The 17,067-nt window shown below is 45.9% G+C and overlaps 1 protein-coding gene across 4 annotated transcripts in view; it reads right to left on the bottom strand.

Moving 5' to 3' along the window:
• Positions 1 to 17,067, bottom strand: part of Cfap61 (cilia and flagella associated protein 61) — a 217,993-nt gene that overhangs the window by 121,481 nt on the left and 79,445 nt on the right. For 3 of the 4 annotated variants that reach the window (XM_013512185.1, XM_013512188.1, XM_013512186.1), the window contains 4 exons: positions 12,684 to 12,810; positions 9,662 to 9,739; positions 6,793 to 6,999; positions 3,325 to 3,474 (listed from right to left, as the gene is read on the bottom strand). In XM_013512185.1, the coding sequence (XP_013367639.1) occupies positions 3,325 to 3,474; positions 6,793 to 6,999; positions 9,662 to 9,739; positions 12,684 to 12,810 (562 nt within the window). The remainder of the gene's footprint in view (positions 1 to 3,324; positions 3,475 to 6,792; positions 7,000 to 9,661; positions 9,740 to 12,683; positions 12,811 to 17,067) is intronic. The other variant, XM_013512187.1, reaches the window with a different exon arrangement.

Here is a 17,067-nt window from a genome sequence, read left to right as displayed (position 1 = left end):
AGGCAGGAAAGAAAACCCACCTGCGTACAGAGCCACCTCCATGTCATGAGCTTGGCCGCACCATTAACCCAGCCAGATTCTGAGGGTCTCACCATGTACCCAGGCAGGTGATCCAGGATGTTGCACTGGGTAAAAATGTTTCTAGGACTCTTAGAATATAAACACACAGGCCAAGACAGCTCATTGGAGCCAAGAAGAGAATCCTCAGGCCTGCCATGTGGATTACGGTCTTGCTCAGAAGAAGCGCTCTCTCTCATCCACAAATCCACACTGGGTGACCAAGAACATACTGTTATGACTCTTTGGGGCTGACTTCTGTAAGATGGGATGCAAGCCATCTGCATTTTCTGGGTTCTTTCTTATGGCCTGCTATCGAGTGAGCTGTCAATTACCAGGAAGGCCAGGGAAGGTGTGTGGCAGGGACACCTACCATCCAGAGCAGGCAGATGCAATGAGGGCCTCGGGGCAGGAGGGGACACACTGCCTGCCACGCGATGATGAATTTCAATCACCACTGCCTTGTGCCAGATTTAAATTGGCAACCCACCGAGATGAAACACTTTCCATCCCATTACTCACGCCTGGAGGGAGCCATTCCCTGAAAGATTGGCTTCCTAGGTGCAGGCGAGGGATGGGCGGTCATCTGAAGATGCTTTAAATGGGATAAAAGGTACGACAGGCGTGAGGCAGAGAGAGGCGGCATGCACCTGCAGGGGCGTGGAAAGTCCCATAGAAAGCTTGAGGCCGGGGTGGCAAGGGGTGAGGAACTTAGCGGGAGAAGGAATTCAGTTAGGAACACAACAGCTTCAGCTCACACAGCACAGCTACTGCTCTGCTGAGAACACAGCGCGCACACGGCCATTTTTCCTCCAAGTACACGGAGAATCTATGTGGCTCAGTTGGTCAGATATCCACCCCAAAGTGGAAAGCCATCTAAAATGTGAAAAAGTAAAAATATTTTTAAATAATGCAATTTAGCATTTTAACCTCTAAACATTAAGACCCATCCCATGTGGATTATGGTTTGATAATCTTTGATAGAACTTTTAAAATGCCCAACATGGTTGCTTTTTTTTTTTTTTGAGTGCTGGGGATTGAACCCAGGACCTTGTGAATGCTAGACAAGTGCTCTATCACTGAGCTACATTACTGAATCTTCATCTTTAGTAACAACCTTATATCAAGATCGAGTACAATGCGTAGCAGTAAAAGAGCTTCTTAAGAAGTCAGAATCCACCAGCACAACAAACACAACTGTGCGGGGAAGGCAGCAGGTGACATGCGTCAGGACTATTATTTTCCCAACCATTGCCTGGATCCAAGTTTAAGCTACCCATCTCTGCTGTCTTAAAATATGCCAGGGTCTCAGAAGGAAGAGGCATGGGGCACCACATATTCAGAGGACTGGGGAGAAAGTTATTAAATGTAAGCAATGATTTTTCAAATCATACCACCTTGGGAAGTAATGAAGGACCATTTCTAATGGAAAAAAATATTTTCTATGGCTTTCTCCACATCTGGAGCTCCAGTGTACCCCAGAATGACCTAAGACTAGGAAATCCCAGGGGCAAGGGAATATGAAGGGGGAAGTTCTCGATCCTTGCCAGTGCCAGCGCCCCAGGCTACCCCAGGGCTGGCTGAGGGTACCCGGTCCATAGGCACCACCAGTGCCTACAGCTTTTCTGGGTTTTGCTCATCTTTACCCCATCTGACCTGGAAGGTGCCAAGCAGTGCCCCCACCTAGTCAGTCCCCACTCTTTCTCTTCCCCGCCCCTTTTCCTGGGATGAGCCTGACCCCACGGAAGTGCATTTCGGTCTGGGTACAGCATGGAGCTGCCCTCTGACCCCAGTGTGCTGTCTTCACACCAAACTGGCAACCATGGCCCTCATTCCTACATGGCATTCCCAGGATGGCCACCTGCAAACAGACCTCTGCTCCTCCAGGGGGGCTCACAGGGACAGCAGACCTGTGACTACCAGGGTGTCTGTGCCCTACGGATGAAGGAGAGGTGTAGGGGTTCATTTCAAAATGACACGGTGTGGGGGAGGGGGACAGAAGGTCACAGACTGGCTAAGAGGGGAGTGTCGCTGCTCCCAGGAGCTGAGGACACAGGCATTTCACTGCCCCTCAGCACAGGCTCTGGGCCAGGTCACGTGCTAACTCAAACTGGTCTGTGAACACCTAAGCATGGAGATCGAGAGACATGTTCAGGGTTTTTTATAGCAGTTTGACAAAGATTCCATGTCTTGAAAAGCTAATAATAAAATAATTGGACTTGAATTCGTGTCTATCCTTGCTTTTTAATCTAATTTTACCAGGGGTTCACTTTTTACAAAACTATGATGAACAGTGCATTGAAATAAAAATAGAAGAGGTCCCTCATCACAGACTGATTGAGAAATGCGGCTCTGTATGATTCTCATTACCTCTGCATTTGTGTTTGTGTTTTCCACAATAAAAAGTTAGGATGAAAAAGAACTGCAATTTGCTTTCAGTCTCTATTTAAATATAAACTTACAACTTAGCAGAAGAGAGATACAGATTGGCTTTTTATTTCCCTGAGGTCCTTTTATTTCGTCTGAGCTCCCTCGCTGTGACGGGCAGGTCCTTGGCTCAGGACTCTGGTCCTCACACTTTCACTTCCCTTTTCCTTTCTTGTAGCTCCCCGAGGGATTTCTGGGAACTTATTTGAGTGGCCGTCCATGCGATCATGACAAGCCCGTGCGTCAGCCCACCTGACCCGGTTTATTTCCCAGTGGGGCTTTCATGCACACGTGTCCACTGCCACTGAAAATGACATCTGCGTGCCCTGCCGGTCCCTCTCCCAGTTCTGGCCACGACAGGATGCTGAGCCTTTCATTTTAGGATCCTGTCTGTCATCTGGAGTGCCCAGAGAGGAGTTAAAAACACAGTTTAAAAGCAAATGGGGGGCGGGGGGGTGGGCAGCAGCTCTATTGTCTTGACAGCAGAAGGCCACTTACTGCCTTGGAAGCAAAATGTAGATTCCAAGGGGCACTCTGCTTTGCAGAGGGAATGGAAACCCATGGGAGGGTGCTCTAGGCCATTTGTCCAGGCCACCACCACCTGAGGGCGACCTCCAGTGTGGCTCTGCAGGATGGTGTGGCTGCTGTGTGGGGTGACAGTGAAACGGCCACTCAAGGGCAGGGCTGTGAGAGGCCTGGGGTGCCGCCTGTAAGGGTATGAGCGCCAGCTTCCCTGTAATTAAGAAGCAGCCTGCTCCTAGGAAGACTCTGCTGCCACCCCATCTGCCAAGCCCGCGGGAGCTGGCACCGCGCCGCCTTGCCTGCCGCCCTGCTACCCACCGCGTCCTTGGAGACCGCCTTTGATGGAGCGTTGATGCCAAGCTTTTCCAGAGGATAGACAATCTGTCGTCGTGGTCGCACGGGAACCAAGTAATGAAGGGCAGATGTCAGCGAGTGGGCGTAGGGGCTCTGCAGCTGAAAGACAGCAATCTATATTTTAGGGGAGAGAATGTCAGAGAGGCGCGGGGCAGATGTCTGCGTGCAGCTTTACAAATACAGAGCTCTCCACGCAGCCAAGTCAGAGGGGGAGACATCAGCAAATAAACAAACATACTCTTCGAGCAGAGGAATGAATTGTAGATAATGCCTGACACTAATGAAGATAATTACGAGAGTAATTACATTACTATCTCTGTGGGAATGACAGATAAACAAGTGGTTTGGTTTATGGGATTTCTCAGTACAAGTATCTTCCCCAGGAGGATATTCTTCTCCACGGCAATCATGAATCAGCGTGATTTGACCCCGTTAAGCTGCGCTATCTGTGTCCTGTTAACCTTTGTGTGTGTAGCGCAGGCAGCTTTCAGAAGGCGTGGGCGAATGGTGCCATCCCAGGGCTGAGTGAGCGTGGGTGTAGAAATCTTCCCGCTAGTGGAATGCACTCACTGAGACTCAACTGGACCTTTGTTGATAAAGTAAACATTTAAAAACAAAAAGATCAGACTGGACAGTGGATGTGGGTGTGGGGAAAGCAGATCATATTATTTTGACTTTAAATTATGGCTGGGTTTATGCCGATTGAAACAGACTGTGATAAATCATGTTTTAGAAAAACGCTTTGAATATTAATTTTACCTAGTTTTAAAAACTTGCCAGAGGAAGTTAAGTGCGTTGATTTTTATTTCTGACACATGGATGAAATCCTAGTTTTGATGAAACCAAAACTCAGGACATGGTCACCATTTAAACCTCAGGAGCTAAACTGTGAAATCAAAACTTTTAATGCTGTATCTACGCAATTCAAGCCGGAAACCAATGAAAGTAAAGCTGAACTGTAGACGTACCCTGATAAATAAGATGGGTTACACAGTCTTTACCTGCTCTCCTAGAAAGAGCCCCGGGCATTTCTAAGTGCTTCTAAACACCTTTACCAGAGAGCCTTATAGCTGGACTCCACAAACTGAGCAGCAGAACCCAGGAATCTGCTATTATGCCTGTGAGTGCCTCTCAGCCCATCCTTACCGGGGCTGTAGAGGATACTGCCCACATTACTCAAGCTGAAATGCCCAATTTTGCTGCATTCAGGCATAGATTTATAGCAGAAGTTGGAAATTCTTTTTCCAAATTGTTTGGAATTACTTCTTACACTTGGGAGGTGCGCGCGCGTGCGCGCGTGTGTGTGTTAGAAGTGCAGGCAGAAAGGAAAACAATTTCCAAATCCTCTGATAGTGTGCACAATTCTAAATCTATACCAGTGTGGTAAATAGATAATGAAATGCCCAACATGTTCTTTTTAGCATGGATGGGAACAGGATTTCTCCAGCCCAACACATCCTGGTTGATATCATGAATAAAAACTAAGGATTTCATGTCACACCCTGAAGGACACACCGTTAGCATCTGGCCAAGTGTAAAGTTAAAGGTAATTGTACAGGACCAGGCTTTCCAGCAAAACCTCGACCTTCCCATCTCATTACATTCAAATCCAGGGTGTTCACATTGTTTTAAGTTGCCCTAGAGCAGGGTCTACACCTCACTAAAAACATCACCTGTGTTTTTTCTTCTTCCTTCCCCATTCTCCTGTCCTGGCCCCAAAAGCTTTTGCTCTATGAGATACAGCTGGCTTAATTACTGTTATGTGTTATCCTAAGACACTTTGGCTTGTTTAATAAATAGTTTGATAAATAAGATTATTTAAAAATCTGCTAAGCTCCCTTGGGGTGACTCAGAAGACATACGACAATGCCCAGGACTCTGAGTCCTGAGGTTCTCCAAAGGGCGGCGTGGTCCAGTCTGGAGGCCACAGCCCTCAGCCCAGGTCCCCATCATGCCAAGGACCCAGCAGTGGGGATGAGGCAACATGCAGGAAACAGCTACACAGGAGCCCGGCTTCAGTAAAGAACTAGCTGCAGGACCACCAGAAAACGGGCTGTGTGCGTGCGTGTGTGTTTGTGTGCATGTGAGTGTGTGAGTGCTTGTGCATGTGCACCTGTGTGTGCACACGCTTCTAGACACTGGGAACTCAGCACTGAACAAGGAAGACACACTGATGTCCATAGTGGTGCACAAGTTTACACCCCACTAAGGCAGAAGTTTCCTTTCTCCCCTGTGTGTGCAGAAAAAGCTAAAACTAGAAATCCCATTCAACCTCTCGTAGGTGTCTTCCCAAAAAGACTTAAAGACATCACATTCCCATGATTCAGGCACACCTGTGTTTACAGCAGCACAATTCCTATAGCTAGTCTTGGAAGCAGCCTAGATGTCCATCAAGAGGTGAATGGACAAAAAAAATATGATATTACACACAATGGAGTACTATTCTGCCATAAAGAAGGACAATCTTAAGTCACTTGTAGAAAAATCGATGCACTTTCAGACCATAATGTTCAGGGAAATAAATCAGACACACGAGCTTAAATATAGCATGGTTTCTCTTATATGAGAAACCCAAAGTATAAATAAAGAGCACAATAAAAGGTACTAGGAAACAGGGAGATGAACTTTTTACAAATGAGAACCAAGAGAGATGGAGGGAGGGGAAGAAAAAGGGACATAGAATGAAGATGTGTTACGCGCATGTGAATGTGATCAGAAAGTTTTAAAGGCAGAAAAAGACCTCCACCGTCAGGGTACCAAGTGTCCTGTCAGCCACTGAAAGAGCTATGAAGACCCCTGAGGCAGACAGTGAGGGTGTGGAGGCCAGCTGAGCCTGCTTTCACGCGCCCACCTGCAGCGACACACATCAGGTCTGTGCTGGTCACAGTGGCGTAAGTGCTGTGTGGAGTCTCCTCGGAGTTTGCTATGCAAGGCTGACACAGGGATCCTGCATCGCCACTGTTACTGCTTTCACGGAGACAGTGACACAGCTCACTGGGAGCGCTGCAGTCTTATGGAATCTTCTGCAATAGACCTGGTTTCTCCTACTTGCCCATCACCCCAGTGCTCTCTGCTCGGAGGAACACAGTAGGACCATGTGGCATTGCCCGACTGCGCCAGAAGAAACCATTCCATTTCCACACCTCTCAGAGCATCTGTGCGTCGTTTTCACTCTTTGTTTCATCAGTACAGAGAAGCCAACAAATTACCCTACCAGTTACACTGCCCTTGTGAATGTGCAGGAACCCAAAGCCTCTGGACTTGCACCGTCGTGTAAGAAAAGGGCCGAGCTCAACACAGCCGTTAGGGAACTAAGACACAGGATGTAATCGAACCCATCCACAGAGGCAAGAATGGGAGCAGAGGGCTGCAGCAGAGCATCCCAGGCACTATGCACACCCAGGCCTCAGGCAGCAAGGTGGGTTCTTTTACCTTGCCATCCCGGGGCTGCGGATACACAGGGTAGTAGAGACAGGTCTTGGAGTCCAGGCGAAGGATCTCTTTCAGGAAGAACTTTGTGTAGTGCCGGAAAGCAGGGTTCATGGCCAAGTGATGCAGACGCCCGTGTTCATCCCGCTGGTGGTGGCTGAAGTAGATAAAGTCCTCGATGTTGTAGTGGGAGCGTATGTACTCTATGTCCTGCAGAGGGGGGAAGGGCATTGGAGACTAACTGCAGGCATGCTGTGATAAATACCCAGGACAATGACCTTTCAGCCTGGCGTGGTGAAGCATGCCTTGTAATCCCAGCACTCAGGGAGGCTGAGGCAGCAGGACTGCAAGTTCAAGACCAGCCTGAGCAACCTAGCAAGACCTTGTCTCAAAGTAAAAAATCTAAGAAAGGGCCCTGGGTTCAGTCTCCAGTATCACAATCACACACACACACACACACACACACACACACACACACACACACACATTTAATTACTTTAGATACAACAGTAGAAAGGGGTTTTTCTCTCACTACCACCTTGATTTTGTGGTAAATTTTTAAAAGTAGAAATTATGTTTCCTGAAAGGCACTTGCTCTAAAGACTGGTCTTGCAGGATGGCTGCAGAATTCTGGGATTTGTTCTTCATTCAGTGGCTGCTACCAGCACAGGAACCTCATGTCAGACATGGCCCCTTGAGCCGCACGTGAGCTGGAGCTGGTCCTTACAGGTAACCGAGCCTGGGGGCCCCCAGAACAGGCAGCAGAGCCTCTGTTATCCCCTGCAGGGTGCTGCTCTCCTGGCAAGGTGAGAACGTGTCAGCTCAAAGTCCCAAAGTGGAGTGGCATGAGTGGCTGGGCCCTGACACCAGGCCCCACCCACAGCACGCTTTAAACTTCCTGTCTCCAATGAAAGGAGCCCCAGCTTTCTCTGTGTTAGGTCCTGGGTGCCATTTGTCCCGCTGCACTCCACCGGGAGGCAGTGGTCCAGCCTTGCCTGCATCAGCTCCTCAAGGCACACACTGTCAGGGCTGTGAGCTCCAAGTGAGCTACACACAGGAGGGGCCCCAGTGGCAGCAGGCTCAATTCCTGACAAATAGGCCTGCCTCTAGTGTGCTGCAGGAACCCCACATCAATACACCTGAAGTGCAGAGAAAGTCAACTCCAAGGGAGTTCGGAAGACATAGACTTAGACTGCCTATTGCTTTCCACAGGACAGGTGCTTTGAGAAGTGCCTTTGGAGAGTGCAGGGAACTTGATCTGTCCTGTGAGTGAGATGCTGAGGCGAGCAAATTGTGCAGACTGGGAAGTCTGCAGCCAAGCCCTGCAAGGTCCCTTGTATTTTAGCTTCAGCACAGAGCACAGAGAGAATGGGGCTTGGGGTCCCCAGGCTGGGACTAGCACCCAACATGCCTCTGGTCACCTTTCAGTCTGTGCTGACCTTGTAATGGCCAGTACACTGCAAGACTTTTCATCAATTACCAAGAACACATCCCTCATAAAATAAGGTGAGTAACAGGTGTAAGGTGGAGAAATCACTGAAAAGTAAAAAAGCAAAGAGCCACAGTGGTTATTAGCTAAAAACAGCAGATGGGCCCTACGCATTCCTCCCACCTCAGATCCCTTAAAATAACCAAAAAAAAAAAAAAAAAAAAAAAAAAAAACATATTTCAAAAAGAATGGGGGAGTAACAGAAGCCAAAACATAAGGTAGTTTTATTTTGGAAGGAAACTCTATCACTCATTACACCTTCCCACCTTGGGCCACGTTGGGGTTTGTGTTTCCCACGGTACAACATCCAAGCACCAAGAGGAAGCCAGTCAGGGGCTATCACCCTTCCCAGTCAGGAAGCAGCAGAAGAGATGTGATAAAGAAGCCCATGGGCATAGCTGCCCACCTCTCCCAAGCGACCTGGACCACAATGACAATTTAATCGTTTGCCCACAACACAGACTTGAGGGAAATGGGCTAAAGTAAAATCCAGAATGGGGAAACATGCCCCTTGCCCTAGAGGAAAGAGTATTCACAGAACAGGGGAGGATTTTAAAACCCTTCGTAATATCTTCAGAGATACCAAAGAGGATCTTGCATGTAGCATAACAAACAAGTCAATCCATTGATAAAAATATTAACAGCATATCTCACAGAACTAGAAAAAATAATCCTAAAATTCACTTGGAACCAGAAGAGACCTACAATAGCAAAAGAAATTCTGGGCAACAAAGGGAAGGCATCACAATCCCTCAATTAAAATTATACTACAGAGCTACTGTGATAAAAACAGCATGGTACTGGCCATACGCCATACTTTTAAGTGAAACAAATTGGACACACATGTGTAAATACTGCATTGTTTCTCTGATGTGAGAAACCAAAAGTGGAAATAAAGACTAAAATGTATAATAGATATTGTGAAATAGGAAGAAAATGTTCAAATGGGAAAGGGCACTAGGGAGGTGCTAGAAGGAAAGGAAGGATGGAAAAGAAAAAAATGAGAAAAGAAGGAAAAAATGGAAACAAAGCTTTTTTAAATAAGGAGGAGAAGAGAGGTTGAAGGACAGATGGGAATGGGAAAAAAGAAGAATCAAGATATACCATGTACAGGTACGAATTCCCTATGATGAATGTGATCATTATGTATATCTAAAATGTATCAAACTTAATTTAAAAAATACAAAAAAGCAAGCCTACAAAGTGGGGTGCAAATCCATACAGACTTCAGAAAAAGAAGACATTCACATCAAATAAATAAAGATAAAGAAACTCCAAAAGAGGCACTGTGTGCTATGTCATGATATAAGAGTTAGTGTGAAGGAAATAAACAGTCATTTCTTACCGTTTCGGTAAGAAACGTTTCGGTAATAAACAACTTACCGTTTCGTTTCGGATCACTGCAATGCCAACAACTTGTTCTGCTACTTCCGCCACAAATGCTCGCAGTGGTGTCCCATCCTACAAGGAAAGCAGCTGCTTTAGGATGCCTGAGTGTGGCCATCAGCGTCCTTGTGAGCATCACAGGTGGTCCAGTGACCACGACCCTCTAACCACCATGGCACAATGACAATTGTACAATCAACAAGTAGGGCTGGGTGTGAAGTTTCATAGCCTCCCCATGCCCGTTGTTCCCCTTCACTCCAACTCTCCAAGAACTATGATTCTATTTACAAGGAAACAGTGCGGGAGACTTGGTAACTTCCAAGACCTCCCGCTCAGCTGCCCTGAATGGGTGATGCGAGCCCAGCCCCTGCTCCTCAGAGCCCACCTTCCTTACTCTACCTCAGTGGTCCTCGAATTCTATGATCCCTAGATTGCTACACACTGAAGATTCCAAAGAGCTTTGGTTTATGTGTGCAATTCTGTCACCACCTTCTACATTGGAAGGTAAGACTGAGAAAAATTTGACCTTAGGAAATTTGAATTCATTAATAAAACAAAGTTGATGAATTTTTTGTTTAATTTACTGATAAAGCAAAATTTTAAACTTGTTCATTATTTCATTTTAGGATAACAAAACATATTTAAACTTGCTTATTCCATTTTAAAATAATGATACAGAGCATAGTAATATAAAAATGTATTTTTAATAAAAATAGCTACATTTTCCAAAACAAAAATATTGAAAGAGTGGCACCATTTTCTGGTTTTGCAAATCCCTTGAATGTCTGGTTTAATAGAAGACAGCTGGATTCTCAAATCTGTAGTCAATCTGGTGCAATATGTTATTTTGGTTGAAATATATGTAAAAAAATTCTGTCTTCACAAAAATATGTAATTAGAAAAGGGAGAAGTATTTAAATAATCTTTCCACATAATTATGGATATTCCTCCTCGACAATCTACCAAAACTCAGTGACTGGTAGTGTTTCACAGGGTAGCTGCAATGTGGCACCTGAAAACTGTGTCAATGAACACTGCATACACTGCTCTATTAAAATGGGTCAGAATGACTCTTTTATTTATGCATGCTTTAGCGGCATCATGCATTGTTTCTCTGGAAAATATCAATTCACCAAATGTTGACCCATTCTATTACAAAACATCCAGCATCACCTTCACTAACATCACCACCCATCTTATCAGAAAATGACTTGTAAATCCTGAACAACTGGCTCATGAAGCTCCTGATGGCAGATACTGCTTTCTCTAAATTCTGTTTTTTCTAGATTGGATCATATCACAGGGGACAAATCTGTCTGTTGTTTTCTTGGAGTAACAAACCATCTCATCCATTTTTAAGAAAATATCTGTTAACCACCCAAGTCCAAAACAATGTATTTTTTTTTTTTTTTGCCTGTTGTTCTTTTAGGTAAAAATGCTATTCTAAGGGAATGGCAGCTGGCTCGGCACACAGAGCTCACACACAATCACAGAAACACTTTTCTTCCACCAGCTAGCACACTTCTGGCTGCAGCAGCAGATGCCTGTGTGCGTCTCCCTGTCACACAGAGAGCTGAAGCACACGGATGCAAGGGCTGGGCTGACTCAATAATTTTACTGCTTCATCAAGGATATCATTCAGTGAAATCTGCTTTTCCTTTTTTTAAATTGAGATAATTAATTGTAGATTCACATGCAATTGCAAGAAAGAACACAGAAGTCCCCTGCACACACTGCACATTGCCCAGTATCCCCTATTGGTAAGAGCTTGCAAAACCCTAGCATTAGACAAACAGGAAACTGACATTGATTCGTGTGGGGGGTGAAGTGGGAGTGTGTGTTGTATGTGTGCGTGTGTGCATGTGTATGCCTGTGTGTTACATTCTGTAGGTTTCTGTAGCCACCACACCATGATACCACACACCTCCAACCCCACAAAAACCCCTTTATAATGACAACCACTGCCCTGCCTGGAAATACATGATCTGTTCTCTGTCTCTAACACTGTACCACTTCACGATGTCTTCTAAATGGGGTCACACAACATACAGCCTGTAAAGCTTGGCTTCACTCTCACTCGGCACAGCACTGCAGATTCACATGCAGTAGTGCATGTGGCCACAACACCTTCCTTTCCTGGCTGGGCTGCTTTCCACTGCAAGGCTATGCCTCAGGGTGCAGCCAGTCATCTGAACATCTGGGCTGATTTGGGCCAAGTCCTTGTTTTCCTGGAAGAGCTGCTCAGGGGTGCACCTGCCAGTCAGGACAGTTGCAGGCTTAGTTTTGTGAGAAACAACCAACATGTTTCCTAGAGCAGCTGCACCTTCTTAGGGTCCTGCCAGCCATGTAGGAGTGAGCCCATGCTCTGCATCCTTGGGGGAAGTGATGTACACCAGTACAGTGGGAAAGGAGTGTGATTTCCTACTCTTAATATGCAAATACTCTGGCCTCATACATCCAATGAACGTCCTTGTCTCGGACTGAATATCCTAGGTCCTGTGCTCCTTAGACCACACTTCAGCTCTTACCACCAGAGAAGCCAGGAAGAAAGGAGCAAAAGAGACCAAGACGGAGCAAAGCAAAGACAAAAGAAGGGTGTGGCCAGACTCCCTTCCAGTGGGTGACAGTGGGGTCCCAGGACCCTAAGCCTGGCATTGGATGCTGTTGGGATGGGCACCAGACACCCATGAGTCCCGAGCTCCTCTTCTGTAACCACGGTCAGAGGTGCCTGTTCTAAAGACTAGGATCCATCTCCTTTTGTCACATGTATCTGCATCAAATCCAAATTTCCTACCCCCACAATACAGTTGTAGGGGGCAATCGTCACTCCTGTCGGGGCCACCAGTGCAGCTTCACCCTCTCGCCCTTTGGTTTCCTGTTTCTCTCTTCCGTGTCCCTCCTGTGACCCCACCTGCACTGCTCCTCCACTGCGGCCCCAGGCAGGGTGGAATCCACATGTGGGGGTCTTGACGGTTCCACAGGGTAAGGAGGAGGCCACTACAGTCACCCTGGTACTCACAGGGTCTCTGCGGGCCTCATTGTACTGGGCCAGGTCCTCCAATATGCTTCTACTCAGCATGAGGGAGCTCACCAGCTGCTCCACACCAGGAGTGTCAGCGCTGTTGGCTAATCTTATATTAATGGACCTGGAGGGGGAGAGAGACATTTCTTAGGCTCAAGTGCTAAAATGTGTTTCGCTCCCCAAATGGATTCCGGATTAGAACATATCACACTTACAAAGAGTAATAACTGGCAAAGTGCAGTTATGTAACATTGAGGTTTGATTAGTTTTATAAAAGTAATTCATTTTATTTTAGAAAACCTAAAAATAAGCACCCCCAAAGGGGGAAAAAAAAACAACTCCAAAAAGGTACAACGAACAAAGTAAAAATCACTGATAATGCCACAAACCAAAGATAAAACAGTCATGCTTTCTGGCTTTTTTTGGTATTGGGGATTGAGCTCAGGGTCTTCACACAGCACTACATCCCCAGCAACTAACATTTTTAATTTTTGAAATAGGGCCTCATGAAGTCACTAAGTTGCCCAGTCTGGGCTTGAACTTGCAATCCTCTTGCCTCAGCCTCCCAGAATGCTGGAAATGACAGTTGGGCACCGCCATTCCTAAGCTGCACTTTAAATATGTGTCATTTAAGTGTGTATGATGTAAAACGTTCAGCTCCATGTTTTATTTCATGTTGGAGAGCTCTCTCACACACAAAGCAAAACCTCCCCCACATCTTTAAAGACTCTTCAGAAGTTAAGAATTATGTGGACTGGGGCTGCTTTATGAGTATGTTCCCCATGAAGTGTCCCAGGGCTGCATGCAACCTTGTGTGTCTGATTTACCTCATTTAACACTATGATCTCGAAGTGCATCCATTTTCCTACAAATGACTCAAACCTGTGCTTCTTATGGCAAAGTAGCACCCCATCGTGTGTAAACAGCACATTTTCTTTATCCATTCATCTGCTGATGGACATGGAGGCCACTTCCAAGATTTAGCTATTATGAACTGTGCTTTAAGTGAAAGAACTTAGTTTTGATACATACACTTTTCACCAAAATCTATTTCTAATAGATTACACAGGTAAATGTATTAGAGAATCCATAGAAAGTATGAAAAAACAGAGAAATTTAAAAAATACATGTCCACACAAAATCCTGTACATGAGTGTTCATAGTGGTGTTGGTCACAGTAGCCCAAAAAAGAGTAAACCACCCAAATGCCCATCAATGGATAGACACACAAAATGCAATACATACACACAGCAGAATATTATTCAGCCACAAAAAGCAATGAAGTAGTAATTGAAGGGATGCCTCAATGTAACTGAGCCTTACAAACATTATACTAAGAGAAAGAAGCTGTATACAAAAAGCCACATATTATATAATTCTATTTATGGGAAATGTCCACCATAAGAATACTTACAGAGACAGAAAAACAGGGGCTAGGAGGAGAAGGGAATCAGTGATTTCTAAATGAGTCTGGGGAAGGCTTTAGGGTACTGAAAATGTTTGGGGGCCAGGATGGTCACATGACATCATAAGTCCACCCTTGCCACTGAGTTGTATGCTTCAAGTGGGTGAGCTATATATGAATTACATCTCAGTATATATTTTATACATATACACATATTCAAAGAAAGTGAAAAGGAAAGAGGAGTGGCCAGTAATGGCCCTAAAAATGTAGTTATATAAATAAAAGATAAATTAGACCTTAAAATCAGTATGAGAAAAAAGTCCTTATTTCATAATAAAGGTTAAAAGTCTACCGGAAGATATAACAATATCAAACATTATGATGTCTAACAACATAGCTTCAGGATTAAAGCTGACAGGGCCATGAGAAGAATTTGACTAATTCACTGTCCTCTCGATAGGGTTTAATAACACCTCAGCTGGAAACTGGAATCAGACAAAAGATTGAAAATAAGTGTAGTATTTGGATACACTTCATCTAACGGGCCGTGCAGCCCCCAGCGAGCTGACATTGGCTCTCCCAGCCACCACCATGTTGTCCTCCTCCCAATGCCCTGTCTGGTGCCCCTTCCTGTCTGTGTTCATAGCAACTCCAGCCTTCCGATAGTTGGGGTGTTCACCTCATCTTTCTCCAATGCCTCTCTTTCAGACCAGCTACACATGGGGATTGGCTCTCCTTTAAATTCATTGGAACCCACCCACTTCTCACAGCCTCCCAAGCCTGCCCCCCACCAGCTCCTCTAGCCTGGGCATCCTGATGCCATCCTCAGGTGTCTCCATGTTTCCACCCTTGACCCCTGAACTCATTCCCAGCAGAGGCACCCAAGTGATGCTTGTGGACCATCAGGTCCGATCACAGGACTCTTCCACACAAAGCCCAGTGATGGAAGTGCTCTTAGCTCTTCTATGCCTAGGGCCCCTCCCAGAACAGCTGTAAAAGCATAAAATAAAACACATAGGGCTACCATGTATGAATTAGTACAAATTTAATGAAATAAACATGATTCAGCAGTGGCCTAACAACAGCCACCATTTTGCTGCATTAATGAAAATAAGCAGAAATAAGCAGAAAGAGGATATCCATGACATGGTAGGAAAATCCTTGTGGTTCTCACTGATGCAAAAGTGCAGATACTGTGGGTACTGTTATGGCCAATGGCCCACTTTGCAATGGCAGGAGATGCTAATCTCATTAATGTTTCACAATACAAAGAAGCACATTTTCACCAGAATTCCACCTATGGACTGGGCTAAACTCCCAGCTGTCTTTCCGTCTATGCACCAAGTGAAAAAATGAAAGCCCAAGAGGAGCCAGGAGCACAGGGACCATAGCCTCTTCCCCTGTGCCCTTTGTCCAGGATCTCACCTTTCTCCAACTCATGTCCCAACCTTCAGCGTCTTGCTTTCCTCAAACACGCCTGGAAACTTCCCTGAAATCCCCGCCCTCACCTACCAGGTCTGAGCCCTGTTCCCACCTCTTAGCATCAAGTGTCAGCTAAGCCCACACTTTCCATGGTGCCATCCCTGCACTGACCCCTTGTTCAAAATCTGGGAAGCCTGACCTCCCCCCACCACTCCTGTTCTCTTTCTCCAAGCACTTCCTACCTTCTATTTATCTTGTTCACCACTTGTCTTTTCCCATTAATATGAAGCCTCAGGAAGATGAGATTGTTGGTCTCTTGCCCCCGCTGCAAAGCCAAGGCTAGAGCAATGGCTGGTACAAGCAGACACTCAAGCAACAGCTGTCCAGGGATGATGCCTCCTCTACGGTGATGGCTGAGGACCCCGTGCTTCTGCATGTTTTTCTACATAAGCACTCCCATTGTGGGGTACAGTGCTTCAGAGCTGGAAGGTGAGCAAGGGCATCATGTCTAATCCCACAAGGCTCATAGGACACCACGGTTCACCCTGCAAGCCAGGGTCTCCCCAGCCCACAGCAGTGCTGCTAAAGTGGGACAGGTGCTGTTTCCAGCTAAGCATCATGAAGGCACAGTCACTGTCTCACCTGTCTGTCCATGACTCACTCCTGCAGATCACAGGACACGACCATCGTGTGTCACACTGTGACGCTTTTGTGTTTGTCATGTGTATGTGCCAAGGAGGACATGCAAGGGTTCCCATCAGGAGGAGGAAGGTCAACAGCAGTACATCCCTGTCCTACTGTAACGCTCTGCGTCCCACCCAGTACAGGAGCCTCTAGACACAGAGGGCAGCTGCACACTGGAAAGAGGCCATGCACAGTCCAGTGGCATGGTAAGTACAAAATATCAACCAGTTTTGATGGCAAAAAATAAAACATTAATCCTTTTTTATATTGATTACACATTAAAATGACATATTAGATATAATAGGTTAAGTAATAAACACTGTAACTTTTCGCCTACTTTATTTTGATTTTTAATTCAATGTGGGTTGCAGTAGTCAGGGTTTACAAGGGAAAAGATTTAATACAGGACACATAATTTGTAGAATTATTTTATAATATTTACACAAGGTGTGAAATGCAAGAACACAGATCTGTCCACACACTAGAGACCCAAAGAATCCAGCTGGGGGCCTAGATCCCAAGGCAATGTCCTGCATGAGTCCAGCTGAAGACCTAGAGCCCATAACAATGGCCCCCAAGGGTCCAACTGGAGGCCTAGAGCCCACAGCAATGTCTCAAGCAAGTCTGTATCAAGGATCCGCACCAGGAAGGCCCAAAGGTCAGAGGTGGAAGTAAAGTCTGCATCAGTGTAGTGAAGGATCTGTGCCATCAGGCTGAGGGATCTGCACGAGAGCCAGGAAGCAATGCTCAAAGTAAGGACCAAAGCTCCCTCAAAGAGAACCACAGCCATCCTCAGTGACATCGAGGACCCAAGCTCCTCTGATGATGAGAACAGCCGAGTTCGTGTCAGGAAAATCAGCTCAACAAGCT

Source organism: Chinchilla lanigera, unplaced genomic scaffold (assembly GCF_000276665.1).
Source record: "Chinchilla lanigera isolate Chin_1 unplaced genomic scaffold, ChiLan1.0 scaffold00014, whole genome shotgun sequence".
Classification (NCBI taxonomy): Eukaryota; Metazoa; Chordata; class Mammalia; order Rodentia; family Chinchillidae; genus Chinchilla; species Chinchilla lanigera.
Note: the sequence above shows the minus strand (reverse complement) of the source record. Positions and strands in the feature narration are given on the sequence as shown.